Source organism: Pimephales promelas, chromosome 5, assembly GCF_988280905.1.
Source record: "Pimephales promelas chromosome 5, fPimPro1.hap1.1, whole genome shotgun sequence".
In the NCBI taxonomy this organism is placed as follows: Eukaryota; Metazoa; Chordata; class Actinopteri; order Cypriniformes; family Leuciscidae; genus Pimephales; species Pimephales promelas.
The window spans coordinates 2,895,742-2,922,761 of NC_142773.1; the positions used below are offsets into that span (position 1 = coordinate 2,895,742).

General features: G+C 40.1%; 1 protein-coding gene and 1 pseudogene across 3 annotated transcripts; one reads left to right on the plus strand and one right to left on the minus strand.

Annotated features, from left to right (window-relative positions):
- Positions 1-11,762: 11,762 nt before the first annotated feature.
- LOC148978815 (uncharacterized) lies at positions 11,763-13,073 on the plus strand (annotated as a pseudogene).
- Positions 13,074-18,000: 4,927 nt separating this feature from the next.
- On the minus strand, positions 18,001-26,679 carry aqp1a.2 (aquaporin 1 (Colton blood group) a, tandem duplicate 2). Of its 3 annotated transcripts, none has more exons than XM_089130821.1 (5): positions 24,827-26,679; positions 23,598-23,762; positions 22,372-22,452; positions 21,901-22,073; positions 18,001-18,719 (listed from the first exon to the last, which is right to left on the minus strand). In XM_089130821.1, the coding sequence occupies exons 1-5, from the start codon at positions 25,190-25,192 to the stop codon at positions 18,680-18,682; spliced, it is 825 nt and encodes a 274-aa protein (XP_088986947.1). In that variant the 5' UTR covers positions 25,193-26,679; the 3' UTR covers positions 18,001-18,679. The 3 variants fall into 3 exon arrangements, with proteins under 3 accessions (XP_088986947.1, XP_088986948.1, XP_039513270.2); XM_089130822.1 differs by having other exon boundaries at positions 21,896-22,073; positions 24,827-26,678; XM_039657336.2 differs by lacking the exon at positions 18,001-18,719 and having other exon boundaries at positions 21,572-22,073; positions 24,827-26,678.
- Between the last annotated feature and the right edge of the window lie 341 nt (positions 26,680-27,020).

Consider the following 27,020-nt stretch of genomic DNA (forward strand, 5'->3'; position numbering starts at 1 on the left):
GGACCCAGCAGTAAAGAGCATTCAGACTCTGGAGAGCTGGAGGGGACCAGCGGTGAAGGGCATTCAGTCTCTGAAGAACTGGACGGAACCAGCAGTGAAGAGCATTCAGACTCTGGAGAGCTGGCCGGACCCAGCGGTGAAGGGAGTTCCGGCTTGGGGGGGCTGACGGTGAGCGAGGGCTCGGCAGGGCTGACGGTGTGCGCGGGCTCGGCAGGGCTGACGGTGTGCGCGGGCTCGGCAGGGCTGACGGTGTGCGCGGGCTCGGCAGGGCTGACGGTGAGCGCGGGCTCGGCAGGGCTGACGGAGACCAGTGAAGGTGAGGGTTCAGATGTTGGAGTGGTGCGGGTGACTTCTTCCACGGAGAATGGGGGTTCACAGCACACCCGCACCCACTCCACACAAGCGAGGAAATCCTCTTCGGGACCGCTCCCTGGGAGGCGTGCCCGGGACCGCTCGCTGAGGCTGGCGATGTAGAAAACACACAGCGAGCGGTCCGGATAGTGAGTGAGGCACGCCAACTCCAGAAAGTCCCTGGTATGGGACTCCAGGGAGCGGTCTTCCTGGTCCAAACAGAGGAGGCTTACCGCTGGAAGGTCCATAATACTCCGTTTATTGCGGTCGGTCGATCTGTCACGGGGTGTGGTGGCGGGAGTGCAGGAGTGCAGGTAGAAGGAGTGGAAGAAGTCCATTTTAACACAAAGATGACGTTTATTTACCAACAAATACCGGCAGGAAGACAGGGAAACCGGAGCAAATACAGGGTAACATTAAACATCGACCGACAACCATAGAGTAACACAGAGGGAACTAAATACACAAAATAATCAAACATAATGGGGTGAAAACAGGTGAAACAGATGATGATGACGAGGAACAGGTGGCTGATGAGGGAGTGAGTCCGGGAGTGGAAACAAAAGGATCCGGGGAGGTGTAGTGCAGATGACGAGACAAACAGGTGAAGACGAAGACTGTGACAGTAGCTTATAAGTTCTTAAGTTAACTGGTCAATTTAGTTAATAAGGCACTACTATAAGGCTGTTACCAGGCAAATAAAATCAGTTTCAACAAAATCTTCACACTGCAGATGTGGGACGTGCAGACGCTTACTCTAAATGTCATTATTGTACAATAATATGTACAATGTACAATAAGTGGCGCAGTCTGCTTTATTAGTGCTTTTACCCGTTTGTGCTGCTTGAGCTTTAATGCTTTTGTTCTTTATATATATATATATATATATATATATATATATATATATAGATAGATTATTTTTTTATGGTATTCTCTTGACGTCTGAAAAAATTTAATTTTACAGTTCATTCAGTCAATCTGACTGATAAGAATATTTGTAGCGCAAACGTATGATGATTTGCACTGATTTGTTCCAGCAAGCTTTCCCGGCAAAACTCACATTGCGGCGGCTTTTGAGGGGCACTGCTTATTATATAGAGTGAAGTCATATTTGGCTAAGTCGGAGGTAATTGCCATTTTTCAATGAATGTCTGGTGAATATCAAAAACAAAACTAACTTTATTTTAAAAACCGGGATACCTGGGGTAACCCTTTTCTAACCCGAATTTTTGGTCATGTAAACGCGTATCGGCATATCCCCATAGTGATTTGTGTTCTGTGCATGTTCTATTCGCAAGGAATCTTGGTCTTTTGAGTAGAGAAACTTCTCGACGCATACAAAAATCCGCATGCAGTATACCGGAAGTAAACATGGCGGGACCAGGCGAGACACAGCTAAGCATACAATACTTTTGGAGCGAGGTGAGTAACGTTACCAGCATTAAAGCGTAAACAAAGGCGATCGCTATCGGCCCCAAACTATTCCTTATCGGTGTGCTGCTGTTGTTGTTGTCTTTGGATTCAGGAAGAAGAATCAGAAATGATGCATGTTGCGTCTTAAGGTTGTCCGTACATCTAGACGCTAACCGCGCGTCACCGTTTACATCGGGATATTGCAATTCCATGTATACAGGAGGAACTCTCTCTGCTCACGCATGTAAATGGGTTATTCCTAATGTTTAAGAAACCCGAATAGTGACCTTAACCTGGCCATAACCCGAAAATTGGCTGCATGTAAACGTAGTCAATGCTAGTTGCACAAGGGAAAATTAACAACACTTTTCTTTTTCAGTAGAGGACAATCATCACTCGGATTTTAGTGTATTTGTTTAAAGGGCTTTCATCAGGCTTGTATTCAAAAGGCTAGAGGTTACTATCTCTTTTTTCTCTCTCCCCATTGACAGATGGGGTGGCCCTGTAAAATTTTGTGCAGGACTGTGGTAACCAGGAAACAGTGATATTTTAAAGCATTATATATCATGGGACCTTTGGACACAGCCATGCCTTGCCTATTCATATACACTCACCTAAAGGACTTTTAGGAACACCTGTTCAATTTCTCATTAATGCAATAATCTAATCAATCAATCACATGGCAGTTGCTTCAATGCATTTAGGGGTGTGGTCCTGGTCAAGACAATCTCTTGAACTCCAAACTGAATGTCAGAATGGGAAAGAAAGGTGATTTAAGCAATTTTTAGCGTGGCATGGTTGTTGGTGCCAGACGGGCTGGTTCGAGTATTTCACAATCTGCTCAGTTACTAGGATTTTCACACACAACCATTTCTAGGGTTTACAAAGAATGGTGTGAAAAGAGAAAAACATCCGATATGTGGCAGCTCCTGTGGGCGAAAATGCCTTGTTGATGCTAGAGGTCAGAGGAGAATGGGCCGACTGATTCAAGCTGATAGAAGAGCAACTTTGACTGAAATAACCACTCGTTACAACCGAGGTATGCAGCAAAGCATTTGTGGAGCCACAACACGCACAACCTTGAGGCGGATGGGCTACAACAGCAGAAGACCCCACCGGGTACCACTCATCTCCACTGCAAATAGGAAAAAGAGGCTACAATTTGCAAGAGCTCACCAAAATTGGACAGTTGAAGACTGGACAAAATGTTGCCTGGTCTGATGAGTCTCGATTTCTGTTGAGACATTCAGATGGTAGAGTCAGAATTTGGCGTAAACAGAATGAGAACAAGGATCCATCATGCCTTGTTACCACTGTGCAGGCTGGTGGTGGTGGTGTAATGGTGTGGGGGATGTTTTCTTGGCACACTTTAGGTCTCTTAGCCCCTGTTTACACGAGAAAGCTTGCGGGTGAAAACGTAAAAATATTTTATCGGATGTGCCTTTCATTTACACAGGTGTTGTTGTAGTATGCACTCCTAGTCGCCTGGAGTGCATACTACATTGAATTGCACACACTTTTGCGTCATCATATGCACGCTGATTTCCCACCCAAAACGCTCGTCTAAACGCAGAATAAAAAGTGATAACGTAACGCCACTTTTGGACTAGACGGATTTCAGCAAAATGGCCTTCTATAAGAAGTGAGGAGCATTTACGGGTACAAGTCGGAAACCGGGCTGTCTTACATATTTCAAGGGTGCTGAATCAAAAAAAAAAAGGTAAATTTTGAGTTTTTTACCTTCTAATTTGCATATCAAAATGGCCGCCAAATTGCCTATCTTGCTCATCCATTTTCCCCTAGTTTTTTTGTAAGTAGGCAATCAAGATGAGGAAATTAAGTTTCTACATCGAAAGTCAAGGGTCAGAGCAAAGATATAATGGAGGCTCACTGCCTTTTTTATGTATATATATATATATGGAAAATACCAACTTTTAAAGATGAATTGAACTGAAAATCGAAAAAATGTGATTTCTAGATTTGAATCTGAATATCCCATATGGGCAGTTCCAGAGAGTGAAGAGGATCTGTGACCAAGAGCATATTTTTGAGAGTAAATCACTAGAGATGATGTCACGATTTAAGGAAAGGGGATATAGAAGCTCTATTCTAAAAAATGCTTACACCAGAGCCCAACAAGTAGATAGGTCAGTGCTACTACCAAGGAATACGCGGAAACAAACTAAAGAGAGACCGGTTTTTGTCACTACATATAGCACAGAGGCTGAACAGATAAGGCGAATCATACAAAAAAACTGGGGTATTGTTGAAAGTGATGAGGTACTAAGTCAGATTTTTCCTGAACCACCTCTCATTAGCTTTAAAAGATGTCCTACCCTACAAGATAGATTGGTTCACAGTTATCTTAAACCAGAAGCAAAACGAACATGGTTAGGCCCTAGGCCCATAGGTTCTTACAAATGCCATCATTGTAATCATTGCACTAATGTAAGGCAAACAAAAAAAATTTATGATGTTGGCACCCAAAGGGAATTTACTATCAACCATTTCATAAATTGTCAAACTACCTTTGTCATTTATAGATTGGAATGTACTGAGTGTGAAGTCTTTTATATAGGAAGAACTAAGCGGCGCCTTTTGGACAGACTGACTGAACACAAATACGCAATTCGCACAGGTAATACCAACTATCCCATGGCAAGACACTTTATGGAAAACCACAATAGAGACCAATCTACATTGCAGGTCTTTGGGATTGACCACATTCCTTTGTCCTTAAGAAAAGGGAATAGGCAAAGGCAGCTGAACCAACGAGAGACCTTCTGGATATACAGGTTGCAAGCCACTAAATATCCTGGCTTGAATGAGGAACTTGATTTTAGTGTATTCCTTTGATGTTAATTTGTTATGTGTGGTTTGTTATGTGTGTGTTGTTGTTTTTTTCTCATCTTGTTGGGTTGTACTTAATTAATTAATTAGTTAAGTAGTGGTAATGATGACATCTGCTGTCCCATTTGTGTACTGTTACCTGAGCACCTCTTTTGACAGATGGAGATTTCTGATTGGTGGACTGTTGGTTTAAAAACTCTGTTGGTTTGAGATCTGTTTAACTCCCAGAAGAAGGCATGTAGCCAAAACGTGTTGGAGGTTTTTAGATGGTTAATTTGACCAAACCATGATATTAAAGGCTTTTTAACTTTTCTATTTGAGTGTGCCTTGGAGTTCCTTTGCCTTTTCGTTATATACAGTTTCCCATCCAAGAGCACCTCTATTTTAACCTAGCCTTGAAGTCCAGGAAGCGCTCCTTTGCCCTACTGTTGACTTCAGATTCACGTTTTGCCTGACGAGCTTGAGCAGATAAAACTGTTTTTTATATTTATGTGCAGTTTGTGTTTGAGTCTGTGTTGTGCTGGAGGCAGGACGTTTTGGGGGGTTATCAGACTCCATGTCGTCTGAAGTGCCGTTGGTCGCACATAGACTGTAGGATAGAGAGGCTCGGGAGCGCGCATGCACGTCACATCTGATGGATTTCGCAGGAAATCCGACCCGGAGACCTCACATATAAATATGAATATTGGCCTTCAGAGCTAATGGCAAAACCCGAAAAGTGGATCATTGCAATGTGTGATTACAACCCTTTCAAACACAGGCAGTAAAAAAAAGGATTCAAGGAGTTGCTTGAAAAAATTGAACACGAAAGGGTCATTGACAGGTTTGCCACCCTCAAAGTGCGGCGACATAGATTAACTCTCCCAAAGTAGAGCCAAATGGGGATTCAGGGGAAATAATCTGTAAATAATCTGGATATTTTGGATTTACCTTCTTTTTTCGTTTTGCTCTTGATGTGAAGCTTGTTTTATTATTATTTATTTAGGACTTATAATATTGCTTCATGCAAGTTCAGACTGTTGTGCAACCAACCAGATATTTTAGAGCTGGCCATTTGTAAATAATTTAAAGTTCTAAATTACATTTTGTTGTCCAAGTACCTGTTACTTTGTTCAATGACAATAAAGTTGAATATAATCTAACCAATCTGATTATTGTCGATACAAAGGGAGGCACATGGAGTTAACGGTCAGGAAAACCAGCTGAGTGAAGGTGGTTGTGTTTGTTACAGGGGGCTGTCTGTGTAAACTCTCACAATTAAACTGTTGTTCTGAAAAGATCTCAAAAAAAATATGGATTTTGAGTTAATTGAACCAATGTTAAAATGAGAAAGTTATTTTTCAATAGACATATTTTTTTTTGTGTGTGAAAAGACGGTGGGTGGTGGCAGTGGGGCTCATTGGGTGCTCAGCACCCCTAAAGCTCTGACCCTAGAATCGCCCCTGAATCTCAGGATTTTCAAACCAGGACTCCAACTAACAACGACTCTAATCACCCACACTTCTGACTTCCTCACTTCTCCTGGGTGCTCGGTGGGGCCCCAGGGCCCCAGGCCTTGACCAAACCATGTGGTCATGGAGAAAGATGACTTTCAAACAACTTCCACATGCTTCCTTTTCTTAGAATAAATTAATAGTCCAAAAGAGTTCATTGGACCAACTGATTATTTGATTGTAAGATTAATTTAGCCATGTCAAGTTAATCCAATTAACTGACCCAAATATTCATAATTGATCATAACAAGTTATTATTGATCATTAATATTTCCTTTGGCTAAGTTCCTTACAATCGGCAGCATATCGACCCGCAACTCCTGTCCAACAACAACAACCCGACCGTCTTCCTGTTTCTGGCATGACGGTCGAGTCTGTCTCAAAAATACCTCTTACTGCGTCCTTGCGGGCTCGTGCTAAGGGCCCTATAGGTCTGCACTACTACATGCCGAAGTGTGGACTCTGAGGAAGACCACAAGTCCAGAGTGTGCCATTTGGGACAGGGCCACAATCTGGCCCCAAATTCAGGAAGCCAGGCACGTGTGCCCAGGAGGCGTTCTGTCAGTCTGTAAAGGTTTCAGGATTTGACGCCACCCTGGTGATTTATGCAGGCCACCACCGACATGTTGTCCGAGCGGACTAAGACGTGGTGACCTTTTCTTCAGGGACAGAGGTGCCTCAGCGCATTGTCGATTGCCATCACTTCTAAACAGTTTATGTGTAGGAGCTTCTCTCGTTCTGACCACTGGCCGAAGAATAGTCTGCCCTCGTGCAGCGCTCCCCATCCCGAGGTGGCGTCGATAGACACCACCTGCACACTAGAGGAAGATTGTAAATACATACGGGGTGCAAGAAACAGGCCGGACGATAGGACTGTGTATTGATATGCCTGGCCCTCGAAGGTGAAAATGCCTGTGATGTGATGTTATTTGTATCTGGAAATAAGCATCCTTCAGATCTATTGACATAAACCAATCCCCTTGGCAAATCTGCGTGGGGATTTTCCTAGTTGTGACCATTCTGAACTGGCGTTTCATAAGCGCTCTGTTCAGTTGTCTTAGATCTAGAATGGGTCTGAGACCCCTGTCTTTTCGGTACCAGAAAATATCTGCTGTACAGACCCCCTTCTCTCTAAGTTTCAGATAAAGGCTCTACTGCCACTTTGCTAAATAGTGTCGCTATTTCGGCTTGAAGTAAATGGGCTACATCGTTTTTTTACCATGTGTGGCAGGGCGGATTAGATTCCGCCTGATTAATTGTGGAGAATGATGGGTGTGTCAGCCTATCAGCAGCCATCCCTGGCATATTTAAGGAGGAGTTCAGGCCACCTGGGTATGTGTCATCGTCACTTTTGTTTGGGTGCGCGCGCATCTTTGCTGGAGGTATGTACCTAGTTGTTTGGCTAATGTTGCTGCTAATCTATATGCACCATTAAGGTGGAAATGTATATGTTTTAGCCAGACTAGGGTCCGGATTTGTGACGTCGCTGTTGGTTACAGGCTGTCCTCCTCACAGGTATGTTATTGCTAACGGATTATTGTTAGTTTGGGGTTTAATCTCCGGTAACCTATGTTTCTATCGTAGTACAGCTTGTGTGTTTGGTCAGATGAAACACCGGTGCAATTGCGGCTTGCCTATTATAAACGAGGCTGTGGGTAACCGAGTCTGCTGTGGGTCTAGCGATCTACCTTTGGAAAGGTAATTTAATCACTGATTTTTACGGATTGTTTTTTTAAAATAAAATCATTAATTGTTTATTTTCCTTAGTGCGTCGTGCAGTATGTGAGCGGTTCATCCCGGTGGACTGCGGGGCAAAATGCTCCATCGACAACGTCGTTAAGACTGCACTGCTATGTTCTGCTGCCACTACCCCTATCGTTTATTATTTTGATGTAGTACTTGTTTTTTTCTTCTAGTTTATTTTGTTTTGGAAACTTGATTGAAGCATTGCTGGTGGTTTAAGTGAGTGGCTATAGCCGTCATTGAACGTGAGACGTGCTGTTAAGCGTGTAATTTAGCCCCGCTACCTTTTGTAATATTGCCACCAGCGGTTTTGGTTATTTTGCTCTTTGATCAGTGCGCCTGTACAGACTGAAGAAAGGAGCTATATTTTGTTTCTGTGATTTAATTTATTGTTCTTCTTTTGTTTTGTATTCAGTTTTTTTATATAGCATTTGGCTGCTTGCATGTATGTTGAACTGGCAGTCTGAGGTGAATTGGTGAACACTGGCCGGTTTAACTTCTGTGACCAGTAAACTGCCAAGTGTTGGCTTAATTTATTGTCATCAATTGTTTAATTCTAATTTGTTGGTACCAGTGCAGCTAATTGTGATTTGTATTATTTGTGTTTCTTTCAGGAGCTGAAGGCCCCACCCCAGTGTAGGGAAGCTAGCTGGCTGTGCCTCTTCCGGTGGTGGTGTTTCCTTCACAGAGTGTTTTTATTCCATTGGCACCTGCGTTTCTTTCACTTAGCTAGCGTGAGTGTTTGTGAGGAGATTTGAAGTGGTGTGATCTTAGGATGCTCACTGCCCAGCTAGCTCCCTACTGGTGAGCCTCAGCCCGAAAGTGTGTTTTGTTTTTGGACGCACCCAGAAGGAGCGTAAAACTTTGCTCCTTCGGCATCAAGAATTTTAATATATATATTTAACATAAGTAGAGTTGTGAAAAATAAAGTATTTTTGTATTCAGATTCACGTCTCTTGTCCTCTGTGGTAGCGAACCTGTGTCCTTTTGAATTTTCCCCATTTATCATAATGGGGTGGCGTAGTCTGTTTTTCCTGGTTTGATACTTTTCGCAGCAGTGTAACTTTTGGCCGTACACCCACCTCGCCACACATGGAATCGACGCGTGCCGTGCAGCGGGAGGGGCATCGAGCGAACTGTGGCGAATAGTCACTTTTTTTTTTTTTTAGTGTTCAGCACCCACTCCGATACCCCGGAAAGCTGTGCCCACGTGTCTGCATGAATAGCTAGGGGTAGAATGGGATCTGGGCTCTGGTTGTGACATAGTGACCCCTGTGGGGCTTAACATGTCTGTGAGTGAATTTGGGCACGGGACAGCGGGCACATTTACTGCACTGAAAACACCATCTGCCTGAGCTGACTGTATGTGTGTTGGTTTCGTTTTTACAGAAACTGTGTGACATGCAGTGTGTAGTGTTAGTGGGCACTGGGTCGTGGGCTTTTACTACATTCACTATATTTCATACACAATCAATTTGTATGTGTGTAAAAATGAACATTGGGTTGTGGGTATTTTTATTACAATCATAACACCATCGGGCGTAGCCAGGACACCAGGAAAAATATTATTTTTGTGTGCAGGCAAGTGGGCCGTGATACCGACTTGTTTACTGCAGAATACACTGGAATGGTCACATTTCCTGGAACTGAACGAGCGAGAAGTTTTGGTGAAAGTCTGGCCGCAGCGAGACTTGAACACCGTCGTTTTCCTTGGAAGGCTAGGAATGAGTGTGGTCTCTGGTCCCACGGGACAGCACGCACGTTCACTGCACTGAAAACACCGTCGGCCTGAGCTGACTGTATACGTGTTGGTTTCGTTTTACAGAAACCGTGGTACATGCAGTGTGTAGTGTTTGTGGGCACATTCACTACATTTAATGCACAATCGACTTGTGTCAACTTTATTTATGCAACCCCCGTACCGTGGCGGGCTATGTTTGTGTGTAGAAATGAACACTGGGCTGTGATTTTTCTGGGTCGCCGTGGAAATGGCATTTGTGTGCAGGCAAGTCGTGGTACCGGCTTGTTTACTGCAAAATACACTGGAGCAGCCACATTTTCTGGAACTGAACGAGCAAAAAAGAAGTCTGGCCGTGGCGAGACTAAATTTTTATCTGCTGCGAGAGCCAGGATTTTTTAAAAGTCTTCTCCTTCCCATAACATCTGAAATTTGTTACATTGGTGCCGAAACCCGGGAAGGACCCAGGAACCGGCGAACATTCAAAACTTAATAAAACAAATGCAAAAATAAAGTAAAAGCCAGCAGCCCCTCACCAACATGACATCATGACTTTTGCGTAAACATATACGGCACTTTCGAGTCAGGTGGCGTGTTATCGCTACGCATTTTGAGCTATCCGCGTGTATGCGTATATGTCTACGCCATTAACGTCCGCGTCATTCCGCGTGTCTGTACACGCAGTCAAATCTCCAGTCATAAATGCCATTAACCCCAGTGACGGTTAAGTTTAGGGATGGGGTTGAGGTAAGTCATATCTTTTTTTTTACCTAGGATGGTAAGGGAACAGTCATAAATGCCATTAACCCCAGTGACGGTTAGGTTTAGGGACGGGGTTGAGGTAAGTCATATATTTATATAACATTAAGTCAACGGCGTTCATAAACACGCTGAAAGGCGATTATGCGTCTTGATAGCACGCCAAAAATGGAAATACGAATTGGCGTGTCATACACACGCTACTTCATGAGATCAGTCTGCCCTCACGGACAACTGCTGGCACACAATAAAACAAAAACACAACATAAAACCAGGCCTGTTCCTCTCTCCATCTTCAACTTCCTCAGTGAGAGATGTTCATTAGCCTCGCGACGTTCTCACTCGGCTTTGTTTTTTCCTTCCTTGAGTTTGAAATAACTCCACACAGCTGACATAATAATTGCTGACAGGTCTCACCTCACTCACAATTTAGCTACCGTTCATGTGATGCCACTGTTGCCAAGTCCACGGTCTCTCTTCTACCCGGAAACATGATTGGCTATTTTTTAAGAAGCAATTGGGCGGGGTTTGTTGCTCATCTCTCTTTATGGCATGTCTCTCAAGTGTTGTTAAGCATGTGTATGACATTTTAGGACAAAGGTCCATGATTGTATTATACTCTAGCGATTCATTATATCCAATCCAATGATTTTGGCCAGTATCGGACTGATACTGATACTGAATATCGGATCGGCACACCCCTATTAAAGATAGGTTTGTCTTCACAAGCTGCACAAATTAGTCATAGGGAAGTGTCATGCTTCTGCAAGCATGCAGAACCAAAGTTATGCCTATGTTATCAGACAGTAAAAGTAGACCTGAGGGACACTATGTGCCACACTGAGGATCCCTCAAGCACTCCTGAGCCTCCAAGGTTGAGGGAGAGGAAGTTCAGGCTAGCTCAATGTGGCAGTTGGGTGAAAAGGACTTATTCTTACTATGTTTCATTTTCGTCTTACGTCTTCCTCTTAAATTTCTTTTTATGTCTAAGTTTCTAGTAAGAACTATGTGGCCACAAACTCCAGATGTTATTTTCTACCATAAGAAAGATTGGGCAGAGTTCATAAATAACTGGGGTTAAAGAAAATGCCTGCAGTTAACACCATGTGTCGCACTTTCTTGTGGTCATTCCAAGTATCCATCAGCAGCACGATTGTCATGTTCAATTAAATGTCTGTTCAGAAGGCCACTAACTGTTTGTGATGAGTCATGATTACACGATTATACATGGTTCTGATCAAAATTAAATCAAAATGTATTAATTCCTTTGTCTCCATTGTAATCGTCAATGTTATGTTAAGATATCACAGCTGCATTCACAAAAACTAATGCTTGAAGAGAAAATTCAGGAATTGGAAGGAACAGAAGGAAACCAAATTGGACAAAAAAATAATAATAATAATAATTCCGCAGATATGCGTTTGATGGTGTATGATGCTGTTGCAGACCAGGTTCCCACAAGTAATGTCCCTAGGCTTATTAAAAAGTTTTGAAGTGGCCTTGACTGATGTGCCTCATAGGTCCACTGTGGAAGCGATGACCCGTGAACTTGGTGCAATTGCTGACCTTCAAAGAGCCGAGGAAATACTCAAAAATAAAAACACCACCCTTGGATTTGACGCAACCACACAAGAATGAGTAATGTAAATAGTGTGCACATAACAACAGAAACAAATTGTTATGCTGCAGCTGTTGATGAACTTCCTGGGGGGACTGCTGAGGATTACAGTACCCATAGGTCCACTGGATAGAATTGATAATCTTGCCAGTGTACATTCCTATTTCTATAACAGAGATTATCAGGACTCACAAAGTAAAATTATTGACAACATATCAAACACACTAAATGACAGATGCGTGGCCAACCATGCTGCAATACTGCTTGTAAGTGAATCATGGGACAAAACTTTAAATAAGCTCAACTGTCATCTGCATCCCTTAGATTCGATAGCACTCAAAACCCGCTCTGCTTCAAAAGAATGTGAGGATACACTAGCATTGAAAAAAAACAATGGGGAAACAACTGTTCTGCTGGAAACATTGTTATGGCAATGAATACTTTAAGATACAAAGACGGAAAAGGAGATCCACGTGGCTTTGTAACATTCCTGGACAACCAGAAACTGCCCAGAGGGGAAATCGGCTTCACATTCTTTTCCACATCTGTGGAGTCTTCATTCAGCATTAAACTGTTTTCATTAAGTTTTTGGAGAAAGGAACATCATGTGGCGGTTTGCAAGCAAGCTTGTTCTCCGACTTCAGGTCAACCACAGGCCTTCAGATGCAGGTTTTGGGCCTTTTGGGAAAACTGCTGACCGGTCCATGGATAAAGATATTCTACAGGGCAGGAGTGAACCAAATTGACCATGTGGAGGCAATATCTGTGGTTATTAGGAGGTGGTCACCCGACTAAAGGAGCAAGGGAGCCTCTTGGATCTCTTGACACAGAGCAACGATTTTTTTGAAGATGCTCTTAAAGATTTAAAAGCAATTCTACAGAAGTTAAGAGATCCTCCAAAAGATGAGGACCTGTTCAAGGTCATGATGGAAGCTTGATTAGTGCCATTGTCTAGGTCTTATAAAGACAATATAAAAAATATTTTGAGATAGACCTGACCGAGAAACTTAACGAGGAAACCAAGTCCACCAGAACACACAGCATGCAGAGGAAGAGAACAAAACAGTTGGATCAAAGAACAAAACAGTTGGATTCTTTCATGACATGAATACAGAAAAGTGAGATGCAATTTTTAAAAAAAAGATGTGAAGCTGGGACAGGTTCAGAGGCAGAGGAGGAGAGTAAAGCAGAATGATCTGAGGCACAAGGAACAAGCAAATGAAATAACAGCAAGCTGGAAAGAAAACTAAAGAACATCCAGATTAAAGATCTCAAAGAGAAATTTCCAGAGCTTGAAAAGCCAAAACTCGAAAAGATCACAAAGCTGTTGTCTGGCAAAGCAGTTGGAAGGAACATGTGCCATGTTTAGTGTGAAGAAGGTAAAAACATTGTGTACAATGGAAGAATTGTAAAAATAAAAGAAGCGAAAGGAAAAAGGTGTGTTGTTGCGTACTGGGGGGAGGAAAAAACCTATGAAAATGCAACTGATTTTGACATGTTTGTGTTTGCGCTGGCAGCCAATCTATGCCGATGATCTCACCATCCAACAGTCTATATATCTCTATAGTCTCTGTTGTTAAGGGTGTAAAATTTCAAGGGTGTGCAATTCACGGTCCAGCGTCGTCTCCAATTAATGTTAGTGTGACACAGGGATCATTTAATTCACTTATTTATTTAAGAAAGCGGGGGCACAAAGCACATGAAAACAAATGTAAATGATGAAAAAAACGTTAAAAATCACACGTTTCTTAAAATTTTTTAATGTATCGTAGGTTATTTTTGTGCTATATATAAAATAAAAAAGTTATGTATATATAAAAAGAAAAAAATATATTGTCAGCAATATTGGTCATGATTTTAGCTTTGAAAAAAAAAAAAATTTACTTGGATCGTTGTTTTCCATTCAATTATTTGTATTTTGAACAACTGCTCGTCGGAAAAATACCACAAAATAGGCCAAATCAGTCATTATGTGTTAAAATTAAGTTTTTACACACATAATCGTTGGATCGAAAGAATGAAACCCATCTCCACAGAAAATTTCATTAAGATATCTTTGAATATTGAAAAAGTTATGAGCATTTTTGAGAAAAAACAACTCGTTTTCGGTCACAGTAATTACTAACAGTCACAGTAATTACTAATTTCCACATGCTATCCATTTGTCTTTATGTTGATTTGAATTTTTTGTCCTACCTTGTACCTAGAAAGTAGCCTATTTTTTGTCATTAACACACTCATAGTACGATGAGGCCATGTTGCTATGCTATACTGTTGAAATAGTGGCTGGCATTACGCTATCCTATCTAGCCTAGAAGGCTTGATCTACAGCCGTTCGTGTTGTTACATGTAGCCCAGAGCAGTGGTCGTCGAAAAGTCATATAAGTCTAAAGAACTTTCTAGACACAAGTAGAAACCAGCCAAGTCCACTTTAGTCCTAGCCTGCCACTAGTCTCGGTTTCCCCATGCTGCCTTCCCGCAGCACGATTTTATTCACAAAGGCAGTATGGATACCATGGTCCAGATTTTCGCCTCATTTAGGGAACCAATCAATCACAGAAGGGGGAGGAAGCAGCAAGACGATGACATCTATGCGACACACCGAAGCAGTTTGTTTATTTCTATGGATTCAACATGGCAGCAGACGCGAAGCCACCTTTTGATGCAGCCTTAGATATTGTTCTTATCTAAGTAGTTTAGAATGCAAGTTTATTTTGAAAAAAGAGCAGCTTTTGGCGTTAAACTTAGCGAGACCCCAGTCGTTATTGTTGTCTCGCCATTAATCGCCCTAAAGAAGGACCAGGTACAGGAGGCGGTCAACCTTGGAATATCTGCCGCTCAGCTGTGTCCCGAGAAAGAAAATGTGATAAAGAATTGTTGATACCAACTTCTGTTCGGCAGTTGGATGAGCGCGAAGTGGCAAGACTTGTTAGCCACGGAGTTGTACGTTATAGTACCAACCTGCTAGGCAGCGTCGTCGATGAAGTCCTTTTAACTTATAAATGGTGAGTGGTATTAATTAATATCATGCCTATGCATTATGCCTGTAGACTACCTACTGTGGTTGTTACAGTGCCACCAAGTTGTGTTGCTTTTCAATATCAATATACAGCTACCGCTTTAGTAGTATAACTTTCAGCTGTGCATCACATGTACCCAATTAAAGTTGTTGACAGTTTAGTCATTAAATTTAAGTTTTAAAATGTTTAAACTTGTGAAGTACAAGCGCAAACAATTTCCAATGCAACAACTTCAACATCTATGTTAAACTGTACTTAATACTTGTGTTTTTCTAATTGAAACGATTGACTATGAGCTACATATACAGGCGCATTTGATAGACATTCTTAGCACACAATAAACGATGCTTGGCATTCTAAACCACTCCTCAAATACCAGAAATTGTACATGTGGTTCCCAGACCCAAGTCTCAACAAGAATTGGGTCTGGCATTAGCCAGGCTAGCCTGCCACTATTTCAACAGAAAAATCTACAGCCACGTTAGCGTGCCTAGTGAGACCACTCACATAATCACAAATTCACCAATCACCAATCACAAAACTATGTCAATTGACTCTGTGCACGAGAAAAATGCTAACTTCCGCCTTGAGGGCGGATGTTGGGTACTTCGGTTCCGGTTGCCGTTGTTTACATCCTACATCAGTGGACCGGCTATCTAAAGCTTAGCTATCTAAATATATTTGTCTAAAACTATGTTCGTTTGTTCATTGTCAAGTCAACCAACACAGTTTCCACTCATATTTGGGTGGAGCCAGGTGCTGCTGCATTGTGAAAAGTAAACGATATTTCACATTTTGTCACCGCACCCAAGTAGTCGCTTTACAGAGTGGAGCGTTGCGTATCCATGACAACTAGAAGGAAGTTTTTAGGCTACTAATTATTTATTATATTATACCCTTTAACCAGGAGAAGCCCCTGGGTTTAGAACCTATTTTGCAAGGGAGACCTGTTTAGAAATATGTGTGAACAGCCTAATATGTGTTAAACAGCCTAACTTGATAAAGAACGAACCAACGTCGGATACCTTTACTCCCTGTATGACATGTATAGTGGTTGTCGACACTGATCAATATGACATTCTATATAGATAGTGGTTGTCAACAACATATCCTCTGAACATCATAAACAAAACAATGGCCAACACAAACTGTTCTGGAAAATGCAATTTCTAACGCATGATTTCGCATTTTATAATTTATAGAGAGATAAAACAGTTACCAAATCGCATAGCTTGAGCACGTAGCATGGCAACATTAATGTCCGAGTGATTCCACGTGTATCGCGTATACGCCGTCAAATGTCCGAGCAAAACAAAACAAAATGTAGATCTACATCTGGGGAGCGATATTTATTTTTTCCTAGGATGGTAGGAGTGACGGGTAGGTTGGGGTTGAGGTAGGTCATATGCTATATATATATATATATATATACACTGTGTATATATAATATATACAATAATAACGTTAAGTCAACAGTATTCATAAACACGCTGAAAAGAGATTATGCGTGTTGATAGCATGCCAAAAATACGTGATACGTGTCATACATACGCAATTTCATGAGATCAGTCTGAGCATGGATGTTGTTGTGACTTAACGTTCCCTTCAAAATGATGCAAATACTGAGAAATGTAATATTTAAACCCCTTCTCTCTTGCTCTGGGGAGCTGGAGGAAAATCATTAGCCAGTCGATGAACATAATCGACTGTAATATTCGCCAAATGTTCAAGACATCTGGAGAAACATACATCCTCTACGTCGTCCATCAGGCTACCGGAAACTAGACACCCCATATCGGTTTCGCAGCCGGAACTAGCATATGCTAACGTGCACATAGTCCATAGCTTAAATCTAGTTAAATATGATCTAAGTGACATGGCCTCATCATCTAGTTCGTCATACTGTGAGAGTGTTACTGACAAAGAAAGAAAGAAAAAAAAAACAATAGGTTACTTGGTGATTCCACAAGATAGTGGTAGATGTCTAAATAGTCCATGTTTGGCCACTGCGTGGGGTCATTAATCCAGTTTTCAACCATTTCAAAGGGACACTTTTGTAACCATGTATCCAGTAGCTTCTTTAAGTTTGTGCCATTTTTGCTAAGCAACTTTGCAGATCTAGAGCGAGTTCTGTTCTCAGGGGAATCCATTTGTTTCCCCCCAAAAAGGGTTAGCCTTTGATGACCCAAAAGTAGCGTTGGTCTATAGACCTTCTTTCTGCCTTATTCAGATATATATATTTTTTACATTATATAAAACCCATTATGAAATATGAAAATATGAAAAGTGTTTGTAGTACATAAACAAATTATGTAATTGTCATAAATAAAATATGGGGAGAAATAGAAATTAGTGGTTATTGTTCAGCAGTGTAATTGATTTAAATTTTAAATGAAAAAAAATGCTTGTAGTTCATTTTAGGACAACATTTGTTTTGAAGACAGCTAATGTGTCTTCCATCAGCTTTTTAATTTAAATTTAAATGTATGGAGTGATTTGATGTACTCTCTGTCACCAGTTTTAGTGTTTAAAGCAGCATTATGTTATTTTTGAAATTTTGCTCTCGGGGTCCCCCTACAGTTGGGAAACAGACTACTGTCGTAAAATCTGCCATGGTTACACTAGGGAATACACACATGCATTTGTTGACAAGCGATACGCCCGAACTCTGCAGAAGGAAGGAGTTCTCACATCTTGGGCAGACTGCCAGCGTTGCAAACGTGTGAAATGTGAAAAGACCACCTCTTCAGCTGGGTCTCGGTTTGGTTGATTGGTCCGCACCTGAGTTCGATTGCTGTATTCACACCTGCCCAAAAGGTCCGCACCAAGGGGGAAACGAACTAGAGTTCGATTCAATCGAACCAAACAAGGCAGGTGTGAATACACCCAAGAGCAAGCGCAATGGTCAAACACATTTGTCGCTAGAAAAAAGATGAAAAAGCAGAGTAGTGGAGATCTTTTCTGTGGTTTGCTCCAAAGCAGTTCACCCAAAAATATCACAATACGGAAGTACAGTTGGACGCAAATTTCATTTAATACAGACTTACTGCAAACAGCACAATCAAAAATGGAAACTCTCACAATTTTTTATTTTTTTTTGCAAGATACATTAGCTTTAAATTCATTAAAAAAAATATATATAAAAAAGTATAATTTTCAATAATGGCAACATAGATAGGGCTTTAAATATCTAATTTCAAGAATTATATATTTATGATGTAAATCATCAGTGCAATATTACTTAAAAATAAAATATTATACTGATCTGCAGATCAGTTTCTTCAACATTAAGAGTTTTCACTAAAGATGCATTAGGCCTAATACCAAGCAAGCAATTTTGCTTTAAAAAGACATCTACTAGCCGTCCAAACACAGCCCTGACACGTCTAGGCTAAAACAAGACAGAATGTGGACTGTCAGTGAAAATGTAATAGAAGTCTTACCATAGCCCAAGAATATAGACACAGGCTATGCAAACTAGATGTCGAAGAAATAAAACCAAACACCTTGTAATCACTGTTGACTTTGCTTACAAGATTTTGTCTAGAAGCGGTTTACTCATGGCTGGACTATCTAACCCTCTGGGGACCAAAAGAGCGCCCACGATTAGGCAGGATGATTTTTCAGATCATTGTGAAGAAAAAACTCTAGGACGCATATTTCGTTATGTGTTATGTGGCCTTCTTTCAGAAGCTTATGTTCTGTAATCCATGTTTACTCGGGTCCCAGACCTCCTGCAACAAAAACAAAAAAGACAAACACAAGTCAAATAACAAGTCTGAATTTTTTAATGGATTTTTATTGTATTTCTGTAAAAACAAACCCTGAAATTACTCTCTTGGCTCCAAAACAAATAAAAACAAGAGTCTGTTACAGGAATAGTCGTGTGGAGAGTAAGGACACCTTTAGGGTTAGTGGTGGGAATGCCTGAGATCCACGGGGGGGTGGCAGTATATTTTTTATTTTTAAACCACTATGTTTATGTATGAAAATAAGTATTTGGATGGTATTACGTGGATAAAAGATGGAAATCCTCTACATTGTGAAGTTGAACTGGTCCGCCCTTGAAATTCACTCCATGAACTCATATGTCATGTCCCCCTGAGACTCCCTGAATTTGCTTTGCATTTCACTTTGGTCAAGCAATGCAAGTGTGCTCGGGAACATCTACAGTATGTGCTTGTTTATGCCTCATCAGCACAATGACAGGAAACTGATAACTGAACTTTTGGGTGTTGCAGTTCTGTCACTTGATAAATGTTGTTCAAAAGTGTCACTCCACCCTCAGCAAAGCCACCGGTATAAACTCTTCTCTGTGTTTAGATGGCAGGGGAAGTTAAAAGCTCTTAAGACAGCACATTTTCATAACACATTTGGTTTACAAATTTTCTTCAGTTGCAGAATGACTATCATTTTGTTTTTGTTTTTATCTTTAAGTGGTCAAGTTTAAAAATGTTATATTCCCATTAGCACTTCAGGGTTTTGAGATGACTGGAAAAGCTCCAGCATCCCTGCAGAGGACAAATGGTTTGGAAAATGGATGGATAGATGGATAGTCTGTGTCTGGCAAACAAAAAACAGAACATGTAAAGTAGCCCAAAAAAATGTAAATTACAACAAGAATAATTTCTCTTAAATTTATAATTTATAATTCTGCACAAATTTACACAAGGATTGCTTTACTATTAGTTAAGAACTTGCAACAATCGCCAAAGAGACTACATGTACAAATATGCAACATGGCTCTATGAATGAGGCCCAAAAAAGTATTTTGAGTAAAGGGAACAGGTAATCGAATGCCTTGGTCATCGCCTGTCCGTTAGATTGTGCTGTTTCCCTTGATTACCAGCTATACAAATATTGTCAAAAATCATTTAAAATAAGAACCTAAACTGACTTTAATAAATCATAACTCCTTCACTGTGTTCATTTTTATCTTTTACTTCATATTAAGACAACAAAACAGAAATCATAGTTTTCCAATCAAACGAGCCAAAAGTTATGATTACTGGTCAATAATTTTAGGCATGCACCTTAAATTTGTTTCAATCCTCCAATGCAGATCCAAACTGATGCATTTTGAGATGGCTTCTTGTTTTTAGGGGTATTAAAACAGATGCTAAGCATTGATGATTATTTCTCATAAGCGAAATACTCTCCCTAAAAGAGATTTTTTGTAGATAACTGACAGGGTTTGCTGTAGTTCTCATTAAAACGATATATGCCTACGTGAGCAGCATCCATGCATCCAATACACCTGACTGCGCGAAAAAGGAAACAAAATCATTCCTTTCAAAATGTGCTAGTGGATATATTGATTTCAATGATGTTAACAGTTAGTACAGAGCAAACATCCTGAGTCACTCAGTTCGTGACATTATCCAACAAACAGTTTTTTTTAAATTCTTTGTGATTTGTGGCAGTCAACAAAATGCTGACTTGTGTGACAGCTTTAGCATCAGTTACTCTAGAGGTGATACACAAGTTGACATCAGGTCAGTTTGGTTGCACTTGTTAACTACTTTGCAGAAGTGTTCTCATAAACCTCTCAGTACAATGTTGTGCATAAAGCTACAGATTTGCAAATGCATAATTCTTAAAATGTTAAAACCCTTTTCTTTTTCCCAGCGTAATATCAAGAGACAGCTGGAGTTAAGCATTTATAAGGCGAGACTTTTGACGTGTGTTGAAACTGGCTTTTTAACGTCTTCGAAGCTTTGCTGTGTTTGTTTGATTATCAAAGTAGCATTGTCAAACCAAATAGCCCGACTGGACCATCTATTCAAACAATGATGGCGGATAATGTTGGTGAAACTTGTGACACAGAAATTTCTGCATTTTCAATTTGGCATGTGATTCTTGTCTAATTTGTAAAATGCCAACTTAAAATCAAACTGTTCACAGTCCAGACATAACATAGAAGAGATATTCTGAATATTACGGTTTACATGGAGGTCTTCAACAACCACAATCGAACAATGCTGCAATGTCTGAGAGAGGAGAGAGACTTCATGAACCCATTATGCATTTAAGAGAGAGAAGAACAGAAGATATAAATGACTTGACCTTTTTATACAGCTGTGGTCATAATAATCCGCAAAATGTTAATAATTTTAACTAAAAAAGAGGGGTAACAACAGGATGATCAGAGTAATTTGTACTTATTTTGTCTAATGTTGGAAAGGGGTCAAATATGCAGAAGATGCTGGAAAACCAAAGAAGATCCTCAAAAAAGCAGCCGTGGATCATCCAGGTAAAGAGACACATGCAGTATTAGGAATCAAGTATATGTAAACTTATGAAAATTTTGTACAGTTATTTACTATTTTGTCTTGTGACTATATGTAAACTATTATGTGAAATAGCTTAATTGTGGAACTACTAAATAAATAGAAAAAAGCCATTTTCACAATCCCTCTTATTTTGTTAAAATAATTATTCTAACATTCTGCAAGGTTTATGTAAACTTATGACCACAACTGTATGTTTACAGTGTAGTTACCAATTGAGACTGATTACTGAATTAATAGGAAAATACATATAGATAGGAAAATTACGGCAAACTCAAAAGTCAAGATACGTAACGTTAATGCTGAAATCAAGATTAATTTATTCAATCAACTGCCAGCCCGTAAAGCAAAAATAATCTGCTTCCCCAAGAATAAAACTGTAAGCGTGCTGAATGCTGTTACAGGTAATTCCTGAGATGTTATAGACAGAAGACGGCAGAACACTTCCTTAAGTGTTGGAAGTAATGTTGCAAATGATGCTGCTACAGAGAGTAAGATACTAAAAGAAGCCGACAAAATGATCATTTGGACAACAACAAAAGAAATGATGTTGTATTCTGGTAATGTATGTAGACATTTAATGAAGGTTAAAGACGCGTTTCAGGGCCTAGGCCACTGACCAGACCCAGATCTGGGGGTTCGGGGTTCGATTAGGGGTTCTGTCGCCAAGGCGTCCGGATCCGCCGTGCCCTTCAGAACCTTCAGACGCTTGCCAAACGCTTCCTTCTTTGGGTAGAGCAAGAAGTCATACACAAGAGCAGCAGCCACCCCGCCCAACATGGGTGCAATCCAGTATATCTATACAAGGAAATAATTGTCACATTTGATAAAATTGTTATTATGCACATAGTATGCAAAAGAACAAGTTATATCAAAGAACCAAACATTTTCTTTTCTGGCCTATGAATACTTTTGAAAAAGTAATAATATGCCAAGATGTTTATAGTGTTAAAAATCAAATATAACCAAATCATAAAATGACTAATCTCTACCCTCAGCAAAGGATTTAAGTTGCTATTAATTCTTGTTTTACTCAAACAGCAATTTCAATTTGTTCTGACAACAACCTCATAGAAATAATGAGGTACTGACTCACCCAGTGGTTTTTAAAGGATTCAAGAATAACGGCTGGTCCAAAAGACCGAGCAGGGTTGATGCCACAGCCGGTGTAACTGATCTGGGGATGAGAATGATGAGCTTGTAAGGTTATGCATGCAGCAGAAAAGAGTCTTGACTTAATGGGATACTTCACCTCTGGAAAGATGAATGTGTATTTAAAATGGGTCATTAATGTAGAGGAAAAGTGCAATTATTTTTGAATTTGGAGCTTTCTAGACTGAGAAAAGCCAGAAAATGTATTTTTGGCTTATGTGGATGAAATACGACAACTCCCTGGATGCACTTGCTTCGCTGCCTTAGGCCACGCCTACCGGTAACAGAGCTCAGTTGTTAAACAAGTCTAGGCTACTAGTGAGTTTCCACGATGAGTCTGCCCAAAAATGTGTTTCAAGACCACCCAAAATGTTCGGGGCTTGGTTTTTGCATTCTACAGTCGCCATTCATTATGTTTACTGTGACGAGCATGACGAGTGAGGGCTGCGGGAGAACGGCGCGAGGCCGGTGGCGTGATTACCGATGAGCGACACCTGTGAGACGCACCGGTCTCGTGTCTCTCACGGAGGAGCGGAAATTTTCTTAGCAATGGTAAAAAAGTGATCAACCGATCACTTGTTAAGCGTTCATGTAAACACTACATTCAGATTCACCAATGGAATGAATTCAGTTAGATTGAAACAAAAGGTGTGCAAGTAAACAATGAATGGCGACTGCAGAAAGCAAAACCTGAATCCCGGACATCGACGGCCGGACATGTCCGGGAAAAAGAGGATGGTATCCCCTACTACTCAGCTTTCTCCACAGTACAAGAGCCTGCTAGCTTAGCTTCCAAAAAAGATGGCTGACACTATTGTGTTCATTCTGTGAGCGAGATCCCTCTATGGGCGGGTTGGGAACATGCGGGACAGACCCTACTGACTGAAGTTTTTAGCCTCTGGCCAAAAAATCCTCTGATGAAGCAAAAATTACGTTTTTTTGCGTCATCTGAGAATTTTTTCCAGACAAAAAATACATAAATCTCTCGTCTCAGGGGGATATGAGGGTGGAAAGCATGGTCATTCAAAAACACTACAGGTTTCCTACAAATACAAAGCTTAAAGCTAAATCCTGAAGTATCCCTTTAAGCTTGTTTGGAAATCTACTGATCTAAGAACTTTGTTTATCATTTACTTTCGGTTGATGAAAAGTCAATTATCAAGTGCTTACTGCTACCAGATGCCCTAAACCAACTGATAGTCCGATGGCTAGGGGTGCAGAGCCTGTGACATCAGTCCGGTGTTTGTCTGTTGTGGCAAGGACACAGAGGACCAGCTGAAAGGTTGCGAAGAGCTCAATGGCAAATCCCTGTCCCTGTGACACACCTTTACTCAGCTATAAGGAAAATAAGAAAATAAACAAATATTGGATTTCCTTTAATGATGCAACAGTTCAACACAATACTGCCATATTACAATTGTAAGACAAGGTTATAAATGTGATTTCAAGAATACCTCCTAACATCTGAATGAATTTTGAACATTTGCACCATTACAGTCAGAAGAAAAAGACAGCACGTTTAACAGACAAACAGACTCCATTAACAGACTCCATTAGCGGGGAGTGTAGTCACACTACATCGGACAAATCGATTTTTTTATTTTTTTATTTTTTTTATTTTTCAATCATCTTTATTTATCAAAAAGATTCCTCACATAAAACAAATGTAAGATATTACTTTTTTTATTTATTTTTTTACTTTTTTTTATAAAAAAAAAAGTGCAAAATGCAGTTCATTATCAATGACAGAACACAACGCTCCTCTGCGACACCATATTCCTTCAAACACATTTAGGGAATCCATAGCTTTGTAAAAACGAAAATCGATTACAAGCCTTGATTTGATCATAGCTGCGAACACCCTTTCAACATTATAATCACTTTGTTTTTCAATTTGATCTCTTCTACTAATATAGATGGCCATTTTGGCTTTATCCAAAATAAAATTCAACAACTGACACTCATTCCTTCGCTTTTGAACATATTTAAAGCCCAAAATAAAAGTCTGCACAGAAAAACTCTCATCAAAACAATTAAAAAGACTGCAAACCATCAAATAAAGGCTTAAGCCTTGAACAATACAAACATGTGTGAAAAACTCTCTCTCTGGAAACAAAAAGGACATTCTTTGCCAACATCTGGATTTAAAACAGAAATAAAAGCAAAAGAAAGAAAGAGAGAGAGATACTGGAAGGAGGAAACAATAATTAAAATATTCAAGTTTAAGAGAATCAACTGAGTTTGAAATCAACATACAAAATACCAGGAACATAAAAAAAACAAAAACATTTGTGTAACTTCTAGTTACTTAAGTATCCCAATATGACAACTAACCATGCAATACAATTCTGAATGTAGTATTAGTGGTTGAATGTAATATTCTGGATAAAGCAACTTACCATATTGAGCCCCAGTGTTGTTTCAGGGTCAGGGCTAACTTTGAACATAATGCCACTTGCCACCACAGCTCCCAACAACTGGGCAATGACATACATGAAGGCCCTGAAGAAACTGATCTGACAGCTAACCAAAAGTCCTAAAGTAATAGCTGGGTTCAAGTGGGCTCCACTGATATGCCCCAAACTCTGAGCCAGTGTGGCAATCGCCAGACCGAAAGCTAAAGCTACTTTAACCTCTTGGTCAGGATATCTGTTATGCCTGTTTCCAATGGCAGAGGCTATACCAATAAAAATAAAAATGGTCATCCCAACAAACTCGGCCAATACTGCCCGCCAAAAGGACCAACTTTTAAGCTCTCGTGCCATTACAAGAATTGTTCCTCTTCTGCCTTTTAGCTGGTAAATGAAATTGCCAGCTAAGCTACCACTTATAAACACTCAGTGAAAGATGACTGACAGGAAACTGGTTTTAACAAAGGAACCAGTTTTAGACCAGAAACGGTAGGAGGTAGTAGTTAATTACTAACTGTCCGAGAGCTAGTGTCACACAACAGCCCGATTAAATAATGGTAGATCCATTTGACAATATTTTTACCTGCTGAATTTTTGGGAGTCATTCCTATGTTTCTAGAGTCCTACATGCTCCCCAGATGCATAATGAACACATGTTCCCAGGCCTGTTCACACCAAGAGAAATATTCAACGCTTAGATGTGATGTGAAACATATTTTTGAATGAATAGCTGTTAAAGGTACAATTTGTAAGAATTTTGCAATAAAATATCCAAAAATCACTTGCACAGTGTGATATATTTCCTGCAGCTGTACTTACAACATCCCAAAAGTCTCCAACGATTTTTTTTTATTTCAGAGAAATTCCAATTTTAAATAAGAGGCCGTCCAGGAAAAAAATGTCGCCTGTAAATGATGCAATATCCGTGCTATCCTCGGTTTCTGTTCATACTGCCATAGCCATGACGTAACCAAGGCCACAGACGTGGACAACTCCGTAGTGCGTAATGTTTAGCGGCACGCAGTTCTTGTTTCTTTCAAACATAGACATGGCAAGCAGACTTTGGGACAAACAAGAACTAAATGAGGATCAATATCAGCGTGGCGTTTTTGAGATGCCGAGAGCTCCACGTCCGCAACTAACTTAGACTTGACAGAGCTTCATGAGTCACGACTTGACAGCTTTATTAGACAGGTGAGCAAATGTACATAAAACAAATCAATATTATATAACTAAGCTCAATATGATGAAATGTTAGAATATGGTCAGTATGTTATTCTAATGTTGATCTAGCTTACTGCTAGTTTCGTATTGCAAACGAACTAACACGTAGTATAACATTATAACTTTCAACACACATTTAAATGCCGTTTAGTGTGATAGTGTAACGTTAGACCAAGTGAAGCAGCGCTGCATTACCTCACAAGATTAATTTGTCTAATAAACTGACTTGTGTGAGTAATCCAGCTCTTGTACAAACATTATTGTGTAAAATCATCTATGTATCTAATTGTAAGCTCTGAAACCTTTTCTCGTGCGCTTGCAAATACACCAGATATTGTTGTGGTTCAACTTGTAGAGACTGTTTTCCAAAGATGGCTGCTGCCTGTATACGTGAAGTGGACTGTCTTTATAAAGTATCTTCTTATTAAACGGTCTGTACTTTTACAAAATTCTCAATGCTTCGTTTTGCATGTAGGGACCCTCATTATGTTACTGTGTTAGTGTGGGGCTATTTTGTGCCTTGTTAGTGATATTAACTAGCGATTTATCTTTACTTATTATATGCCCCCATATAGGGTATACTTTAAACAGTTTTTAGAGATAAAAACTCTTTACATTAAAGGTATTGTAGGCTGGAATTTTATTTAAAAAAAAAAACTTTTTTCCAAATTAGTTTAAACTTTCTGTATATATCAATGCATAATTAAAATATAAGTACTCTGAAAAAAAAAGCATAAAAAAAAGAGTGTCTGTAGACCTCTCACGACCTCTCATTATTTCCATTCACTTCACCCCCTCCCTTATGGGCTCCTTCCAAAGCCATGCCCCCAAAACACATGAACCACATGTAATAACAAATCTAACTTTATAATGATAAGCATGAAGATAAACAAATAAGATGTATTTTAGTACTCACTATCAAGCATCAAGCTATTGGTAAAGTTTTAAATAAATATTT